This window comes from Callithrix jacchus, chromosome 17 (genome assembly GCF_049354715.1).
Source record: "Callithrix jacchus isolate 240 chromosome 17, calJac240_pri, whole genome shotgun sequence".
NCBI classification, from domain to species: domain Eukaryota; kingdom Metazoa; phylum Chordata; class Mammalia; order Primates; family Cebidae; genus Callithrix; species Callithrix jacchus.
The window spans coordinates 66,921,310-66,940,965 of NC_133518.1; the positions used below are offsets into that span (position 1 = coordinate 66,921,310).

The 19,656-nt window shown below is 39.7% G+C and overlaps 1 protein-coding gene across 9 annotated transcripts in view; it reads left to right on the top strand.

Annotated features, from left to right (window-relative positions):
* The window catches only part of LOC108588872 (uncharacterized), a 192,335-nt gene that overhangs the window by 127,416 nt on the left and 45,263 nt on the right, over positions 1 to 19,656 (top strand). For 3 of the 9 annotated variants that reach the window (XM_078354474.1, XM_078354479.1, XM_078354480.1), the window contains one exon: positions 12,208 to 12,318. The exons of 5 other annotated variants lie outside the window; for them this stretch is intronic. Coding sequence is in view for 3 of the 4 variants with exons in the window: in XM_078354479.1 (XP_078210605.1) it covers positions 12,208 to 12,228 (21 nt within the window). In the remaining variant the exon portion in view is untranslated. Of the gene's footprint in view, positions 1 to 12,150; positions 12,319 to 19,656 lie in introns of all 9 variants that reach the window. One more of the 9 variants, XM_078354477.1, reaches the window with a different exon arrangement.

Genomic DNA, 19,656 nt, shown 5'->3' on the forward strand with positions numbered 1-19,656 from the left:
TCTGAGTCAATTGCCTACCAGCTGAACACCGGCCTTATCAGACTAGGTAACGTTGGTTTGAGGCACTGCAGTGTTTCCTAACTTGCCAGGTGATAAGTTGCACACCTGACCCTATTGCTATAAAGACTTGTTTGTTTTCTAGTGGAGGTGGGCAGGAAGACAAGTGGCTGGGCACAGAGAATCTTTTGTCTGCTTCAGCTGTTTCTTGTTTTAGAGTAGTAGAAGTAGTCGTTATTTTTTTGTTTTTAGAGCAGTAGAAGTAGTCTTTTTTTTAGTGTTGTTTACTTTCCAATATTTATATGGGGTTATCTATCATGCCCTACCCTGGAGCACTATTTTGTAAAGGATAAGCAAGTTTAGCTCCTTTGGCTTCTCCGAAATTTTAAATAAGAGAAGAATTCTACATATTCCTTTTTTTTTTCCTATAGTGATTGAGGTGGAAGCCAGAAAAACTTCTCAGCTTCTCTGTCTTTTCCATGAGTGATTATTTTTATTCTTCTAGATTCAAAATCTGATTTAAAAATGCTGCAAAATACATTGTTTTTTTTACATGAAGTCCACAGTTCCCCATGTCTTATGTACTTTGTTGATAGAAACTTAAATGCTTGGTTAGTTTAAAATGAAAGTGTTGAACCTGTGTGATTTGGTTCCCAGATTTTGCTTTTGTCCCAATTCCATATCTAGCTGGAGAGAGGCTTTGGAGGCTCAATGATCCAGTACGCTACCTTCCCTCCCCCACATTTCTTGGGGTGCTCTTGCACCAGGGGATTGCTGGAGGCTTGAGGACTTTTCTGGATGTGGGGTGGAGGTAAGGCATGTGAAGAGCGTGTAGCTATCTATTTTTTATATATTCTCTGTCTGATTTTCACCTGAAAGCACAATAGCATTTATAAACAGAAGGGTAAAACATTTATTTTTTTCACGTATCTCTACTTTTCTCATTTGTCAGAAGGGACACTTTATGGTTGCTTTCAGAGTAAAGCAGTAGCTAAACGAGGACTTTGTCGCTAACCTCAGACATGATGATGGAGTTGTAAATTTTGTCTTGTTAAATTAACTTTCTATTGAAGCTTCCTTTTCACTCCAGTTTTTGGATTTTGTGGTCTCCTACTCATTCTTTCAATCCCAACAGGAAGCTTATTATTGGGCAGTTTCCTCTGAAACATTACGGTTCTGGAAGTTGACACTGGATTGATCTCCACTCATCCTGTCAGCAGGGACCATGGGCCCAGCCTGTCTCCCATTAAGACCTATTCTTTGACTAAACCAAATTCTCTGAGGAAGCTGGGCTGAGCTAGCTGGAACCACATGTGATCTTATAGGGTAGTATCAGGCAGGCAGAATTCTAATGGCCCATTTGGTTTCATTAGATGCCTGGAATTTCTGTTGGCACTGAGCAAGAAGCAGCTAGACTCAGAGGCACCTCTAACCACTTGGTGACTTCATTTTCAAAACCGAACCTGAGAAACTGGCAATCTCTCATATCTAGACTCAGAAGCAATAGGGTACAATATCTTGGCCTTATAAGGCACTCATGCTTCTTTGCCACATTATTTGATAAGAGCTTCATGTCAAGAATGCACAAGCAGAGAGATCTTATGGAATGCCGTATCTGAACCAGATAAAGCTATTTGCAATTTATAAAATATATTGGCATGAATAAGGACAGGCATATATTTGCTGTCGCCCTTCTCTAAAGGTGGAAGAATAACCTGACGTAGAGCGTGATGGAATTGGAGTTAGGAGACTTAGGTCCTTGCCATGCTGGCAAGAACTAAGTGAGGCACCGGACTTCTTTGTGCCAAAGATTCATGGAAAATGCCATGGGAGTCATTTGCTGGTTAACAGAGGTCAAATGAAGATCTGAGTAAAAACTGTGTTGTCTGTTGCCTTTATAGGCAAAAATGAATGGGTTAAGATATTGACTATAAAGTCCAGGGGAAGTGATGATGCCGAAAGGTAATGTGTAAGGGAGGGGGGAAGATGAATATCAGCATACGGGAGGAGTGGGAACCAGCAGTTCTTCGCGCAGTTTTGTTCAGGTGATGGTCATGGGTTTGTTCAGGTGATGGTCATGGGTTTGTTGATTGATCAGATCAGAGTAAGGCAGGAAGATGCAGAGATACTATTTTAAAATCTAGGAGTAATGAACTCCAAAAGGAAGAAAAATGAACTTAAAATGCCAAATTGAGAAAAATATAAAATGGTAAATATATTAGTCAAGGTTCTCTAGAGGGACAACTAATAGGATAGATGTATGTATGAGAGGGCGTTTATCCAGGAGCACTGACCACATGATCACAAGGTGAAGTCCCACAATAGGCTGTCTGCAAGCTGAGGAGCAAGGAAGCCAGTCTGAGTCCCAGAACCTCTAAAGTAGGGAAGCTGACAGTGTGGCCTTAGTCTATGGCCAAAGGCCTGAGATCCCCTCACAAACCACTGGTGTAAGTCCAGGAGTCCAAAAGCTAAAGAACCTGAGTCTGATTTTCTAGGGTGGGAAGCATCGAGAGTGGGAGAAAGATAAAAGCTGGAAGACTCAGCAAGTCTGCTCTTCCATCTTCTCCTGCCTGCTATATTCTAGCCACATTGGCAATTGGTTAGATGGTACCCATCCAGACTGAGGCTGGGTCTGCCTCTTTAAATCCACTGACTCAAATGTTAATCTCCTTTGACAATACCCTCACAGACACACAGGAACAATACTTTGCATCCTTCAATCCAATCAGATTGACACTTTTAACCATCACAGCAAAGGTTCTTCTAATAGAATATTGCCTCCGTTGTATCAGGAAGTAAAAGCTGAGGCCAGAGGGAGAGGATCACCCAAGCAGAATCTTTGCATTGGAGAAAACAGTTCACAGAGCAACTCAAAGTGCTATTTCGGGCAACTTTCAAGTAGCAATTCCTTGCTAATTCCAGTTTCTTTATCACAGTGGATCCCACCATCTTCCTTCCTCCCACCCCCCGCCCTGAGATGGAGTCTCCCACTGTCACCCAGGCTTGAGTGAAGTGGTGTGCTCACTGCAACCTCCGCCTCCTGAGTTTGAGCAATTCTCCCTGCCTCAGGCTCCCAAGTCATGGGGATTACAGGTGCACGTCACCACGCCTGGCTAATTTTTGTATTTTTAATAGAGAGGGGATATCACCATGTTGGCCAGACTGGTCTTGAACTCCTGACCTTAGGTGGTCCACCTGCCTTGGCCTCCCAAAGCACTGGGATTATAGGCATGAGCCACCACACCCAGCCCACACCATCTTATATTGCTGAGATTTCATGCCACAAAGTTGAGTGCAATTTTTGACTCATTGTTTGCTTTAAGGAACTATATACAAAGCCAGTTTCTCTGCCCCAGCTTCTGGTGGTTTAACACAATGATAGAGCATGAGGACATTGGAGTCAGATGGCTGGGTTCAAATTCTAGCTCTGTCCCTTACTGGGCAAGCTTCTTTCTCTCTCCCCATGTCTCTTTTTAGTCCTTTGCAAAAGGAAGATAGTAATAGTACCTACCTCATAGGATGTTGTACAGATTTAAGAGACAAAAAATATCTCGTTCATAATAAGAGTTTAATATATGTTAGCTACTGTTATTATCAGTGTTAGATTCACAGAGTTTCTTTCAGACTAACTGTTGTAGTAGAAGCATCATGAATTGAACACAGGGACAACCTGGACTTGAGTACTGACTTTTGCACTTACTACCTGGTGACCATGGGTAAGCCATTCAACTTTCCTGAGTTTCAGTTGTACCCACCTGCAAAATGGCGCTCACAGTACTTGCATGCAGCACTGTTGGGGTCTACAAATGGCTGCTATGTGTAAAACATGAGGCACGGTGCCTGGTTTGAGGTCGCTTTCCCATAAATAATAGCTACTATCATTATTGTTGCCATTTTTTTCTTGTATGTGAACATAGGCATAAGATTATCCATTGGTAAGAACATAACTGAGATTCAAGGGCTGTCATTTCCTGTCCCAAAGTGAGTATTTATTTTGAACTTCTATTCATTTGCACTAATGGCTCAAACTTCTTGTTCTTTCTTGACTTTGGCCTCTGGTATCTCTTCTGATCTTTTAAAACTTGATCATTTTAGGCTCATCTAGATATTCCGACTTCTTGTTGAGGCTCTGCCAATACATCCTTGATCCAAGCAGCATAGCACCTACCTGGATTTAATACTAGCTCCAGCATTTACGTTAAGCACATGTCTTAGCTTTTCTGAGCCTCAACCATCTTTCAAATGGTCATTGTAATAATGATCTTATTAGATCTTTGTGAGGCCTAAATAAGACAAAGTATGATAAAGTACCTAACTATATCTACCAATCAGATGGTGCTCTGTGTTAAATTGGTCGCCCTGGAAACAGACTCTGAAGCAGAGATTTATATGTAGATTTCTGTGGGGCAGTGGTCTCTGGAACAATGTCTGTAATGAAGTGAGGGTTGCAGGATTGGGCAGAGGGGAAAGTTGAATTGCAGTGCAATTGCAGATGAGGCTTCAGCCAAACCCAATGGAAGACTCCAATTGGGCTGATCCTTTAGAATTATCCAGTGGGCCCAGCCTTTGTTACTACATCAGCCAGTCATTGAATGGGGGGTACCTAGGGAGGATGGTTGAGTGTGTAGGATCCCTTTGACCAAGAGCAGTTCCTGGAGAGGGCTGCAGCAGTGAGCTGTCAGTAAGCAGCACTTTTCTCCTTTTTTTTTTTTTTTTTTTTTTTGAGATGGAGTCTTGCTCTGTCTCTCAGGCTGGAGTGCAGTGGCAGGATCTTGACTCATTCATTACAACCACTGCCTCCTGGGTTCAAGCAATTCTCTGCCTCAGCCTCCTGAGTAGCTGGATTACAGGTGGGTGCCTACCACCATGCCTGGCTAATTTTTGTAGTTTTAGTAGAGACGGGGTTTCACCATCTTGGCCAGGCTGGTCTTGAACTCCTGACCTTGTGATCCACCTGCCTTGGCCTCCCAAAGTGCTGGGATTACAGGTGTGAGTGAGCAGTGCTTCTGATAGCTGCAGGATTGAGCGCCTCTGTCCTGAAGGGGATCTGGGCACACAGTACAGTAGCCACTATATGCTCAGTAACTTTGAATTGCTTCTCTTCAATTCTTTGGCATCCATTTCCTTTCTCTTTTTGTATCTTAAGTTTCACCCTGATTAGCACTTGCCTTTTCCTCTAGAGACTCCGCAATTCTGATGTTGCTCCTTTTGAGTTGAAATAGGTTATCATTTTATGATTTTCATCTTTTCTGCCTTGGGAGCTAGTTGCAGCAGGGGATGAAGAGTGAATTAGGGAAACTAGTTACTCGTTTCTCATTGTCCAATGAAGAAAGACTTAAAGTGGAGGTGGTGTCTTTTTTTTTATTATTATTTAATGGCCAATTCCAAACATTTGATGTTGAATCTACTCAATTTTGTGATGAACAGATTTGCAAGGCTGTGTCTATACTAAACAGGAAAGAATGAGGTGATCAGTTAATGGTGTATAAGCATATAGAGGACTTGTATACTCTTACAACAGGGAACACTTTTGTAACCCCAGATGTGTGGGAATTTTTCCTCCCACACACCAGTCAAGCAATTCTGTAGCAGTTTCTCCAGCAGACACCACCTGGGTGTCCTCTCATTCAATTCGATTCCGACAGTATCTACCTGGAGAGAGTGTCACATCCCACAGGTTGAGGGCTGAGCCCCACCAGACTTTCCCCTCTTCAGATGCCAGTCACAAGTAATAATTTGTTACCTGTATTTCTGACCAACTGCACTTCTCAAGTTTAATTAATTTGCTAGAGAGGCTCACAGAACCAAGACAAATACTTTTGTTAACTCATTCCTTATAAACGATATCACAAATGTTACAGATTAGGAGATGCATAGGACAAGTTATGGGAAATGGGGCAAAGAGCTTCCATGCCCTCCCTGGACGTGCTACCCTCCAGAAACCTCCACGTGTTCAGCCATCTGGAAGCTCTCTGAGCCCTGTTCTTTGGAGGCTTTTGGAGGCTTCACTGTGTGGGTATGATTGGTCAAATCGTTGGCTATTAGTGATCAACTCAACCTTCAGCCCCCTTCTCCTCCATGTAGGTTAGGGAGTATGGCTGAAAGTCTCAACCCTCTAATCGTGCCTTTGTCTTTCTTGTAACCAGCACCCATCCTGAAGCCACCTACGGACCCCCAGCAACCAGCCATCCCATTAGCATACAGAAGAGACTCATATCACTCCAGAGATTACAAGAATTTTAGGAGCTGTATGTTAGGAAACAGAATGAAGACCAAATATACAAAAATCCTATTACAAATGACAATATTACATGATATCAGCTATGGGAGTGGGTTAAGAGACTGGGGGTGCTCATGCTCCTTCATTGTTATTACAAATACAGAGCTTTGTCTTCCCTTTCAATGTTAGATATAAGAATATTTTGGCTTTTTCTAGGCTTCTGGGGTAAGTTTCTATACCAATGTTCACAGCTTATTTAGCCATTTAACGATAATTAAGCCATATGCCTAGAATTGTTTCTCAGGTCACCTTAATCACGTCTGCAACTTCATCTTCTGGAAACCTTTCATTAAATAATTAAGAGTTCCTTAAGAAAGTTGGACTACTTTCATGAATGCCTTTAAAAAAATTAATTCTAACTTTGTTGTTGTAGCAACCTGCTAGATAAACACAAATGCTTTTTTATTTGCCTTCCTGTTAAATCAGGACTCACCTTTTGTGAATATATCACATTAATGCTTGTTTGTTTTATGGATTTGTTTAGTGCATCCCCTAAGGAGCATTCATTCTCTGCCATCCTTGCCTGTCTTCTATTGTGTAAGGTCCCAGCAGGCAAATACTATGTCTTTTAAAATTGTATAGTACTGTGCACAAATGAGCAATTAATTCTCAAAATACTGGCAGTGGGAAAAGGCACAAAGGAACTGATAATATCTTAAATGATTGAAATGATGTCTTTAATGCATTGGTTATCCCCCATTTTGTTTTCTAATAAAAGTTGTCAGAAAGAAACAAGATAATGTTCAAAGTATATTGAGTTTCTCTGAACCGAAGTTCTGGTTAAATTAAAATTATTATTGAAAGATCAGTCTTAGGTGTTGCTATGTATATCCGCAAGCTGTTATTGTTGCATGCTTTCATCAGGCTCTTTAAATTGTCCTCATGAGCTTAAACTCCTGAAGAGTATCAGTGGTGCCACTGGGGAAGGTAGAGGTTCCATCCTTGATGTGTGTCAAGGGTCATCTAACTTCCTGTAAAGGGCTACACCATATGAATGTTTTCAGCGCTGTAGGCCATGTCACAACTACTCAACTCTACATTAGTAGCATGGAAGCAGCTATAGACAATATGTAAATCAAGCATGTGGAATTCTAATGAAACTTGATCTTCAGAAAGAGAGGAGGGTCAGATTTGACCTGTGGCCTGTCATTGGCTAACACATAAGCCAGGTGATTAGACTAGGTTACTCTTGCACTGATTCTGAAATACATCAGTAAGTTGAACCAATGGCAAGAGAGACCCAATTGCAAAGTCAAGAATGTGAAAACAGTTTTAATGACTTAGATTCACAATATTTGTTTTCTAGTTTGGTTGCTCAACCAAGAGTAGGTTCCATGGGGACAGTTCCTCATTCCCAGAGTCCCGGGCACTCCCATTTTTAAGATTCTGGCCACCAAGTGGTCTCAGTATGGCCTCCTTCACTCATTGACTGCAAGATTTGGGGAATCCACTGGTTTTCTCAGCACCTAACCACATCTTTTTTTCCTGTATTAAGTGGATTATGGTATCTTCCCTACTGACTTTAAGAGTTGTTGTAATGGCTGAGTAAAATACTGCTCAAGATCACATTTCATCACACATTCCTATTAAAGAGGAAAATATTAAGTTTGCTTGACCCACTTTTTCTCTAAACCTAAGCATGGTACTTGGTTGAAATTTTTTTTTTCTAGGCAGATTTGTATGTCTGTGTTTGAGTGATATTAAATATCCAAATATAGTTAAATGATTGAATGATTCTTAAGCTTTGCTTCACAGTGGACTTACCTGCAGCAGTTTTAAAAATCCTGATGCTTTGGCAATACCCCAGATTAACTGAATCTGAATCTCTGTGAGGGGTACCAAGCATTAATATACTTTTGAAACTACCCAAGTGTATCATTTTCTGTTGATACTGAAACAAATTACCACAAATTTAGTAGCCTAAAATAACACAAATTTATTATCTCACAGTGTTGTAGGTTATGCGTCTGACACAGGTCTCATCGGAGCTATAGTCAAGGTGCTCACAAGGCTGCATTCTTTTCAGGAGGCTCTAGGGCAAGCTTGTCCAATCCGCAGGCTGCATGCACCCCAGGACAGCTCTGAGTGTGACCCAACACAAATTTGTAAACTATCTAAAAATATCGTTGTATTTTTTTTTCTTAGCTCATTAGCTATCATTAGTATTAGTGTATTTTGTGTGTGGTCCAAGACAGTTCTTCTTCTTCCAATGCGGCCCCGGGAAGCCAAAAGATTGGACACCCTTGCTCTAGAAGATAATGTGTTTATTTACCTTTCCTAGACTCTAAAGAGGCTGCCCGTGGTCGTTGGTTCTTGGCCCCCTTCCTTTGCAGTCAGTAACAGCAGGTCAAACTCTACTTGTATCTCATCACTATGACCTTTGGCTCAACTCTTTTTCCTTCCTTTCCCCTTTTTAAGGAATGTTATATTGGGTTCATCTGGATGATCCAAGTTAATCCTTCTGTTTTAACAACCTTAATTCCATCTGTCATGTAGCCTAACATACTTACAGGTTCTGGGGAGTATGATGTGCACAGCTTTGGGGACCCATTATTCTGCCTACCACACCAGATAATTACTACTCAAAAAGGGAGAAGTGTATGGACCTTAACCAGTAGAAGCAAATTATTCCCACATGTGTTCTGTTGGTGGTTAGTGCATAAGCATTCATTCCTTCATTGATTCACTCATTGATTCATTCTTTCAATAAATGGTGATTTCCTTTTGTGTTCTTAGCATTGATTCTAGAGATACAATAATAAACATTGTGGCAAAGGTCTAATGGAAAGGAAAAGATATTTAAATAGAGAAAATGCACATGCTTTGGGTCCTCATAGAAAGGGTCCTTTCCCAAATTTTGAGACAAGGCTAGGATTTGTGGAAGAAGCGATGTGAGAATTAGATAGGTATAGAATGAGGAATAAAAATAGCCTTAGTAGCTCTTTCAGACACTTAATACATTATCTTCAATCCTTACTACAAACTGGTGTAGTGCATACTATTACTGCCATTTTGCAGATGTGGAAACTGAGCCTCATGAAGATGAAATAATAATAACAGTTACTCTATTCTATGAAATCATGTGTGTAGTTCTATACGAGGGCATTTTGGAATGGCCGTTGTTTCTTTAAACACTGGGCAAAGTTTTTGCTGTCTTCCAAATTCAAATGTCTTTCTGAATAAAAAGAAAAGAATAGAAATCTGATTCAGCCTCTATGGTTATAACTGGCACGTAGCCACAGAAACGTTTAGCCTTGTGGCTTGTATTTTGTCTGAACTAGAAGAGTACCATGTACTCAATGGATGCTTAGTCTGTGTGGATTTTAATGGGCATAACAGGACTCCCAGCACAGTCACTGTGTTGCCACTGTCAACACTATAGTTCATCCAGGTACCAAAGTGATTGGATATGGGGATCTGGTGTCTTCTGGATTTGATCAGTGAAGGTTTGAAGATTTCAGTGCCTGCTGCTCTTTGAAAAGTGATAGGAGAATCGAGTTTAGTGTTCTTAGACTTACTTAGCTCCTCCTTTCCATCTTAAGCCTAACAGATCCACTTGGGGTGATTCTACCATGAATGTTTTTATTGAGTCACTTGACTTTCACAAGTACGCAGATTTCGTTCCTCTGTGACAAGAATATGGGTAATGCTTCCTAGACTAGTTATTTCTTACATACCATAACTACAATCAGTGAAGGAAGAACCTACAATGTGTAGAATATTGAGATACATTGGACGTTTCTAAAAATGGCTTCAAAGAATTTTTTGAGTTGCTTCATTCTGGGCGTTAATGCTTGAAATATCAAGATAAATAGGAAGCCCAAGTTTTAGTGAGAAAATGCAGATCATTAAATGAGGGAAATAAAAGTGCATTACAATATATTAAGAAGGGGCTTTAGGCCAAATTTTAAGACCAGCTAAGGATTTCTGGAGAAAGTGATGTTCAAAGGTGATATAAGGATTAGGTAAGGAGAGAATGTAGGATAATAATTGCCTGAATGCCTGCTCTGGGCAGTTAATGAATTATCTTTCATTCTCACAAAACCGTGCACAATGCTTACTATTACCACGACGTTGCTCCTACAGAGCAAGTAACTTTTAAGGTCTTATAAAGAAAATGACAAAAGTAGAATTGGGCTGGGAAAAGACTAAGCTACAGTACTAATACAATGGCCATTAGCCATGTACTGAAATTTAAATTACTTTGACTGTTTAAATTATTATTATTATTGAATAATAATATTCCATTTTTTTAATTGAAAAACTTAAGCTCCTTCTTTACACCTTATTCAGGTACTCAGCAGTCACACGTGGCTAGTTGCTACCATATTGGATAGCTCAGATTAAAGAACATTTCCTTCACTGCAGAAAGTTTTACTGGACAGCATTGCTGTAGGGTATTTAGAAAATATTTAAAGGTGTTCTAGAACGTTTTTAGGTTAGCGACAGTATTAGTACCATGTAGGCTCCTGGAATGTCAGAACCAGACACAGAGTTTATATGAGTTGCTCTGTTCCACCCTTACTAATCACAAGGTCGATAACAAAAGATTAAAAAAAGAATCTTTCACCCAGTCTGTTCTAATACGTGGAGAGTGGGACAAGAATTTGGGGGTTCATATGGTTAGTATATTCAGGAGAACATATGTTTCTTGTGCAGGATTTATTTATGGAAAATGCAAGTGGTCACCTTGGCATGGGGATAACAGTGGGCTATTTGAGCAAAGGGAAGTGCTGCTACTATGTATATAGCGAGTACATATACATCAGTCAAACGTGTCAAATTGGAAATGATTATTATAATTTTCAAGTGATATCTCAGCATCCATTTTTATATAAGCTAGTAATATACTAAAAGAAGTCATTTTTATATGTTCATTAATCCAGATCTTTAAAATACTCCAATGTGGTGATTTCTCTTGCCTTAGTAGAAGTTCACCTTTCAATTGTGCTCTCAACTTAGCTAAAGACCCAAGTTTTCAATCCTATCATCTTTGAAACCATCCTATAAAGAAGGATGAACAAGTATTATGATCAGCAATGAAGAGGTAAGGGAAATCGGCGACTCAGAGGTTTGCTTTTCTGTTCAAATTAGGTGACCTGGGGTTGGGTTGATTCCACATCTGTTGGTTCCTAATCTTGGGATATTTCCAACAGACCATAAAGAAAATGCAACCTCACTTATTTAAGGAAAATGAATCTGTAATTACTGTTTTTTCCCATTGTTTCAAAAGTTTACCCCCAAAGACTTCGTATTAATGAAGTTTTACTGCTCTTCAGAAGATGTTGATTCATGCAGGATTGAAGAGAATCCAGTAGGCAGGTTGTGGAGTAATTCAGTACATACATATGACTTTTGGCCTCGATATTGGAGTCATAGGAGACAACGAATAGTTGCTGTTTTCGCCAGTAAGGACTAAGTAGTAGCCAAGTGTAGGCGCCTAAAGTGGATCTTACTTTGCTTAGTACTGGGAAACACTCATAGTTTTTATCACTGTTTCAGGCCGTTAAAGTGGAATGAGTTTGTTATTGATGGTCTATGTTGCAATTCCAGGGTGACAGACACCAGCAAACACATTGTCCTACTCTAGTCTACAAATAGAGATCAATGACTATTGTATTTGCTCTACCCTGCCTCCAGTCCATGGCTGTGGCCTCCATCATGAAGTAGCTGGAATGATTAATGATCTGTTGGAGGTATTAATGCCTCTTGTTTTGGTACTCTAATTATAGAAGCAGATTGGAGCCAAGCTTTTAGAGTGGGTTTGAGATTGAAAGAGGTTTGAAAAGCAGGTGATTGGTCCAACACTTCCACTTCTTTCAATTTAACCATAAATCAGTTGTGAATGATTTTTTCACTGTAATTTTTCATAGGTTTTGAACTTTGGTAATGAGCATCCCTGTCCCAGACTGAAACTGTGGTTTTCCTAGATCTTGTTGGAAAGAAGATGAAGATTTATGAAGGGGCATAGAAGGAATGTACTGCTTTTCTTTTTATCCTCTGCTTGTTGTTTTTCTCTCGTTTCCTGTACTTCAACCCCGGTAAGTCTCAACTTTCATGCATGCCATACATGGCATCTGGTATTTGGAAACAGGAAAGCTGCAGTGTGTCTTGACCTAGTTTCCAGTGACTGTACAATTACAAATAAGAAGTTGGTGCTATATAAAGTAGTACTACATTCCACACTGAAAAGAACATATGGAGAAGCAGAGTGCCTTTGCCCGAGCAACACCAATTTTTAAAACTCATTTGCTGAATTTGTTGACTTAATTTTTTTCTTTTTAAGTTTAGGATGGCTCAAGGCATTGCTACCACCCAAGAGGCTACCATGAGGACAGTGGGAAAAATTCTGAGGATCCCTGGGTGAAGAGATAGGTTTAACCTGGGATCAATTTGACAAATTTTCCTTCCCTAACTAGAACTGCAGCTTACTGCACTGTGTGTAATGTAGTACATCTGTGCCTGATGAAAATCTGGCTTGCAAATTATGGAAAAGCATAGGAGTTGTTACATTTGTATAATTTATATTTTTTAAAGCATTTTATTATCTGGGGAGTATATTGACAGCAATGGACATCTTAAAATAGATTGTTTATAGACACTGAAATGCAGCAAATATACATGTTTACCTTTATACTGTAGCACATGGAAAGATCCACTAGGTCTTTTAGGGTATTCAGTTTTTTGTAGCTGCAACACTGAAGTCCTATGTATTTGAGTAATGTATGACATTTCTAATTTATTTAAAATATGAGGTGCATATATTAACAGGTTTGTCTTCCAATTCTACGAATTGAAAGAATGATTCCTTTCTGTATTAGTTTTCTCCAGAGAAGCAGAACCAATAGAGTTTACTTAGAGATATATAGAAAGAGATTTATCACGAGAGACTGGCTTATGCAATTAGGGAGGCTGAGAAATCCTATAATCTACCGTCTAAAAGTAGAGGCCCAGGAAAGTTAGGGGTATAGTTTCAATCCAAACTCTAAGGCCTGAGAACCGGGGGAGCCAGTAATGTAGATCCCAGTCCGTGTCTGAAGATCTGAGAACCAGGAATATTGGTGTCTGAAGGCAAGGAGAAGAAGGAGAAAGAAATTATCTGTGCAAGCAGATAATTGTTATTTTTAAATTTTACTTTATATTCCAGGATACACGTGCAGAACATGAAGGTTTGTTACATAGGTATATGTTTGCCATGGTGGTTTGCTCCACCTATTGACCTGTTGACCTGTCCTCTTCCCTCCCCTCACCTCCCATCCCCCAACAGATCCTGGTGTGTGATGTTCCCAACCCTGTGTCCATGTGTCTTTATTATTCAGCTCCCACTTATCAGTGACAACATGAGCTGTTCGGTTTTCTGTTCCAGTGTTAGTTTGCTGAGGATGATAGCTTCCGATTTCATCCGTGTCCCTGCAAAGCACGTGATCTCATTCCCTTTTATGGCTGCGTAGCATTCTGTGGTGTGTATGTACCACATTTTCTTTATTCAGTCTGTCATTGATGGGCATTTAGATTGGTTTGATGACTTTGCCATTGTAAATAGTGCTGCAATAAATATAATGTACATGTGTCTTCATAGTAGAATGACATATTTCTCTGGGTGAACTGGTACTTCTGGTACTAGATCCTTGAGGAATCACCATACTGTCTTCCACAATGGTTGAACTAATTTACATTCGGAGGGAATTTTTTTGTTCTATTCAGACCCTCAATGATGCCTGTTCAAACTGGGGAGAGTAACCTCCCTTACTCAGGCTACCTATTCAAATGCTAATCTCTTACAGAAACACCCTCACAGACACTTCCAGAAATAACGCTTACCTGCTATGTTGGCATCCATTAGCCCAGTCAAGTTGACACATAAGATTAATCATCATGCCTTTCTTTTTTTCCTTCCAGCCTGCCTGCCTTCCTGCCCACTTTTCTTCTTAAAATATCTATTGAGCCATTATTATGTACCAAAACAGTAAGCTTCTCTTAGGTAGCTGGGTAGTGGGAGGAAAAGATGATTTTGAAAATAAGATTCAGTCCCTGCCATCGAAGACCTTTCACTTTAGTGGGGGTGGGGGGAGAAGAGAACATAGGTTTTCGTCATTTTTGCAGACAACAGAGTCCATTTTGAGCCAAAAAAGAAAAAAAACCTCATTTAAAGGGCATTGGGTAGTTAGCAATGTCTTTGGAAGGCCCAGGAAATCAGTATTTTGGTTTATTTTGTTTTTGTTTTAAGAGACAGGGGTCTCTCTCTGTCCCTTAGGCTAGAGTTCAGTGGTGCAGTCATAGCTCACTGCTTGTAGGTCCTGAGGTCAGGTGATCCTTCCACCTCAGCCTTGGAATCACAGGTGTGAGCCACTGCACCTGGCCTGGAAAGCAGGTTTAAATGCCAATAGCAAGATACAAGAGCAGCCAAGAGAAACGCCAGACCACTTCTCCAAGGGAAAGTCCCACTGCTGCTGCTTTACAGTTTTGGGCCAAACCCTCTGCCAGAGCTGCCACAAAAGAAGAATTCCTTTAACACCACACTTGCAAGAAAAACTATGTCCTAAAGTGAGTCTGTGACCTTGTGTTGCCTTTTTTTTCCCCCATCTCAAACCTCTTACAGGTATACCTACTTAGCAAAACACAGGACACATCTGCTTTCTTAACTGCAAAAAATTCTGGGGAGTATAATCGTTGACTTTCCAGTTTTTGTTACATAGGAAGTTACATCATATGGGTTGGAATGCATATGGAGGGAGTGATCCCATAGTGTCCCCCTTAGGGAGACAGGTTAGCAAATAGCTAGAATAAATTGTGTGTTATGCTGTAGTAGATAATAGTTCTATGGGAACACCTAGTGAAGGCACCCATCTCAAGAGGAAGGAGGGGTATTCAGGGAAGCATCTTGGAGTAGGGATACACTTGCTGAATCTAGAAAGGTTTCAGGATTGTATTAGGATAGGATAAGATAGGTATACGTTACAGAAGCAAACAGCTTCAAAATTTCAGTGGTTAACACATTCACACAAAACTCCTACGAAGTCTGTGCTCTGGGGGGCATTGTGTACAGATTTGTGAAACCTGGTGGCTAAATGAAAATATTGGGCCCCTTTTCTAAAAATTGACAAGACAGTGACAGCAGAGCATCAAGCCAAGCACAGAGCCCATCCGAGTGCTGAGTCCTGGGTGATCACATAGGTTACATGCCCATGATGCTGGCCCTAGGTGAGGGTCCAGGAGACTCCAGAGAAGTTTTCTTGTATTTGGTAATTCAGTAATTCATGTGGCTTCAGTGTGTGACTCTGCCATCTCAACACAACGTCTTCCATGTTTGCCAAAACTGGACAAGGGAGAGACTGGAGGGCCACATAAGGGATTTCACTGCCTTAACCCAGAAGTGCTGTATCTTACTTCTGCTCACATGTCATTGGCTAGAACCAATCACATGGCCTTGACTGACTACCAGGTGGCTAAGAAGTAGAGACTTCTACATGCCTGAGAATAAGAAGTCAGGTTATGGTGAAACAGGATTATCTACCCAAATATTTTGGGTATTTGGATTATTTTCCCAAAGAAAAGGGAATGATATAAACAATATCTTTGTTATTTGAAAATACTATTTGTATTTGAATACTAATAAATTTAGAGTAGCTTAAAAATTCTAGAAGTATGTTTGCTTTTTGCCAATCCACTCATTTTGAATAGAATAATTTAAAAATTATTATTTTTGTTGCTAAATTCAAGTGTTACTAGAATAATTAGCAGTAACTAATGAAAAACTCTGAGAATAGTAACTAATAAAAATGTTTGGAACAAGAAAATTTTTTTTCTATTTTAGTACGTATATACCTTGTCTTAAGATACAAACTGTATTTTATTGAAAACAATGTATATAAAAACCAATCAGATAAAAATATTCTCTTGAATTTTTAAACTTTTTTTAACCAATGAATACACTCAAATATATGTGCTCAGACAGGAAAATAACATCACTGAAACGATTCTAAAGAGTTTACCCGCTTCTAACACGTGCTCTGAATTATCTTTATCTGGTGTGTGCTCAAGTGTATTCACATATAATATCCACTTCTAAACGGGGGAAATAGGTGTTCTGAAAAGCTAGCCCTTTGTGTCACTGATGCCCTATGTCTATTACTCTGATGCTTTTATCTATGAATTAAAACAAAATTGCCAAGTCCAATAATGTAGAGACAATAAAAGGAGCTTAGATAAGGGATAAATAAATGTGGTTCATGGCAGACATGTCGGAGTATCTATTGACAGATGTATTTCTTTTTTTTAACCAATGAACTCCTGTTACTGTTGTACACATTTAATTTGCACTCCTTTAATTTTATTCCTTTAAATGAAGTGTTGCTCTTTTTGGTACAGTATTGAACCACTCTTAGAATGCCTTCTTTTTGATGTTGCACTGTGCTTTGTTGGAAAGAAAACTGGACTTTCCAGAACAAATCATTGGATTTGTTCTGAAGTCCAGCCCACTTACCAATTATGCAAATTTATCTTTTTTTAACTATAAAATGGGAGTGATAGTTGTGATGATCATAATAACAAATGTGGTGTTAAGATGATGACTACTTGTTTTTCTAACTCAGTGAAGGGAAGGTATTTACACTCTAGAGTTCGAATCAGGAGTCAGCAAACTATGGCCCACAGGTACACCTATTTAGCGGAACACAGGACAATGCCTGGTAAATTTGGCCCTTCACCCATTTTTTAAAATAGGGACACAGACATGCCTTTCATCTGTGTAATGTCTATAGCTACTTTCCTGCTCTGATAGCAAAGCTGAGTACCAGTTGTGACAGGCACTGTGTGGCCCACAAAGCCGAAATTATTTACCTCCTTGCCCTTTATGGAAAAAATTTTTGAATTGCTGATCTAGATAGTCCCCAAATATCTGTTTTGGTTTAAGAAAATGTAGGAATATTGCCTTAAAGGGATATGAGATGGCCTTTAAAAAAACTCTGTACTCTATACTACACATAGAAAATCTCCAAGGACAGCCTAACCCAGCTTTCAGCTGCTGAAAATGGTATAACATTTATCTTTTCACTCTTGAAGTGCTACCTACAGGGCCACTGCTGGCAGAGGTCATTATGCAAATGCAGACTCCTCTCTCTGGGATACCACATGTGAGGCATTTGCACAAATGTAGATTGTATTCAGGCTTGAATATAATGTATATACTTTAGTCACTTTTATGAAACTGTTCAGTCATCTGGACATTTTTCACTGTGTTTATCAGGAAATGTGAAATAGAGAATTGAGCAATTTTCTCATCAATTTGATCAATGTAGACTGGCAACCTGGATGCCTTTAGTCTTTTTCTTTTTAATGCCTTTTTTCTCTCAATTGCTAGAATTTATTTATTTATTTTACTAAATTGCTCCGTTAATTACTTCAATTTTCCAATCTATCTTGCCATCGAAGGCTCAGCCGGTTTGAATTTTACATGTGGTTGGTACAATTGAGGTCTGTACCTAAAGTGTAGGCTTTTCAGCGTAGGATTCATGTTTGTTTATCCATCTGCTTGCTAGGTCCCTTTGATCTGTAACCTAAACTGTTCAAATTTCACTTTTGAATCAATCAAGTACATTATGGAAACACAAAAGGAAAGGCGGAGAGAGATTGGAATGAAAAGCCAACAGCTGACGAACTTGGAGAAAGTGCACTCGTGGCAAAAGAGAAGGGTTTTGAAGGAGAAAGACAAGCAGGTACTAGAAGACCGTGGGTTGATGCTTTGGAAATAGATAAGTAGGCCATGAGGGGAAGCAGAAATTGCCAACACTTTAGGAGAAAGATCAATGAATAAGAGGGAACAGTTTAAAGAGGAGAAGCAGCCAGTAAAGTTATATTTCAGAGTAATCGGTCCGAGAAAATAAAGCTGGCTCTGAATTCCAAAATTGTCCCGATTTGAAGGGGGAATCTTGAGCAGGCTTCATCCAGTTCTACCTTGATCAAGTAGGGACATTTTCTTGTCAGGCTACAACCTATTCAAGCACTCTCTTATCTTCAGGGGTTGGTATCTTTGTTGTTATATAAAGAATTGCCTATGTCTGGTTGGGCAGATGGGGTGAGGAGCGAACTTTCAGGATGAGTGAACATCAGCAGGTAACCTGTTGGTCACTGTGGATTGATGGGCTTTGGTGGTATCAAATAAATATGTCTGGAAGATATGAACTTACAGCCCCTGGCCATGGATGGTACTTGCTTTAGGGGAGAATACTGATTTCTGGTTCTCATACCTTCCTGTTTCTGTAGTCCTCCTTTCTTCCTCTTTTTCTACTCATTCGTACAGATGGTTTGTACATTTTGAAGAGTAGCTTTTGAACTTGGTAGTATTTTTGTAGTCTTTGTTTTCTGGTTTCCCCAAGAGTGACTCATGAATTCTGCAAAAGAGCCCTTTGGGTCTAAGGAAGGACTTTTGTGGCAAAAATTATACTGTAAGATACTATAACCTGCTAAGAGTGGTTATTAGCTTCGGTGATTTTGAGTTTATTGGTGACTTTAGACATTGAGGATGAAGGGACACATATTTTAGGACCAAGATTCAAAGAGCATTCAGAAGGATTTTCTTTTTGGTAAGTTATTTTTAGATAAGAAGTTTTAAGCAGGTACAGAAAGGTACTAGAACATTGCAGAGTGATGGGGAAAGTCCACACAGATCTAAGTCTCAGGCATTATAAGTTCAGAAGGCATCCATCACAATTAAAGCTGAGAACCTATGACTAGCAGAGGAGGAAGGCCATTAACCAGTGTCTGATTAGGTCAGGTTCTGAGGAGCGAGATGGACAGAGGTTATCGAACGTCATAGGCTGGGAGTAAAAACAAATTCCTGCAGAGAAAGTTTTGCAAATGACTGACATCTTTCAAAAGTCCGGGCCTCTTATGAGTGACCTTTTTTAATCATAAGAGGCTTTCAAAAATTTGATGAGCAAATGCCTGAGGAAGTAGAAGTTAACTTGGATCTTGAAGAACAGATAGGTGAGCATGGCAGCATAAAGGGAATATGAGGTCATTCTAATTAAGAGGATTTACTTGAAGTAGGATACAACTGGCATATATCCGGCATATCCTGAAGACTCTTAGCAAACTGATATATTAAAATCAATGTAGTTACTGTGAGATCTGAGGGTTTCAGTGTAGCTTGGGTATGTGTGGGTGTGTGTGTGGGTGTGCGTATGCTGTTCATTGAATGCAAGTGTATAAAGTATTTACCAAGCTAGGTTTTAAACTGGAAGGCTCGGCCTACATATTTTATCTAAAGAATATAACCCCCTTAGTGTAGTTTTAACAAAATATTTTAATTCTTTGTTTTCTTTCACTTACCTAACTAAAGACTTTCTTGGCCTAGATGTTTGCAAATTTTAATGTACACA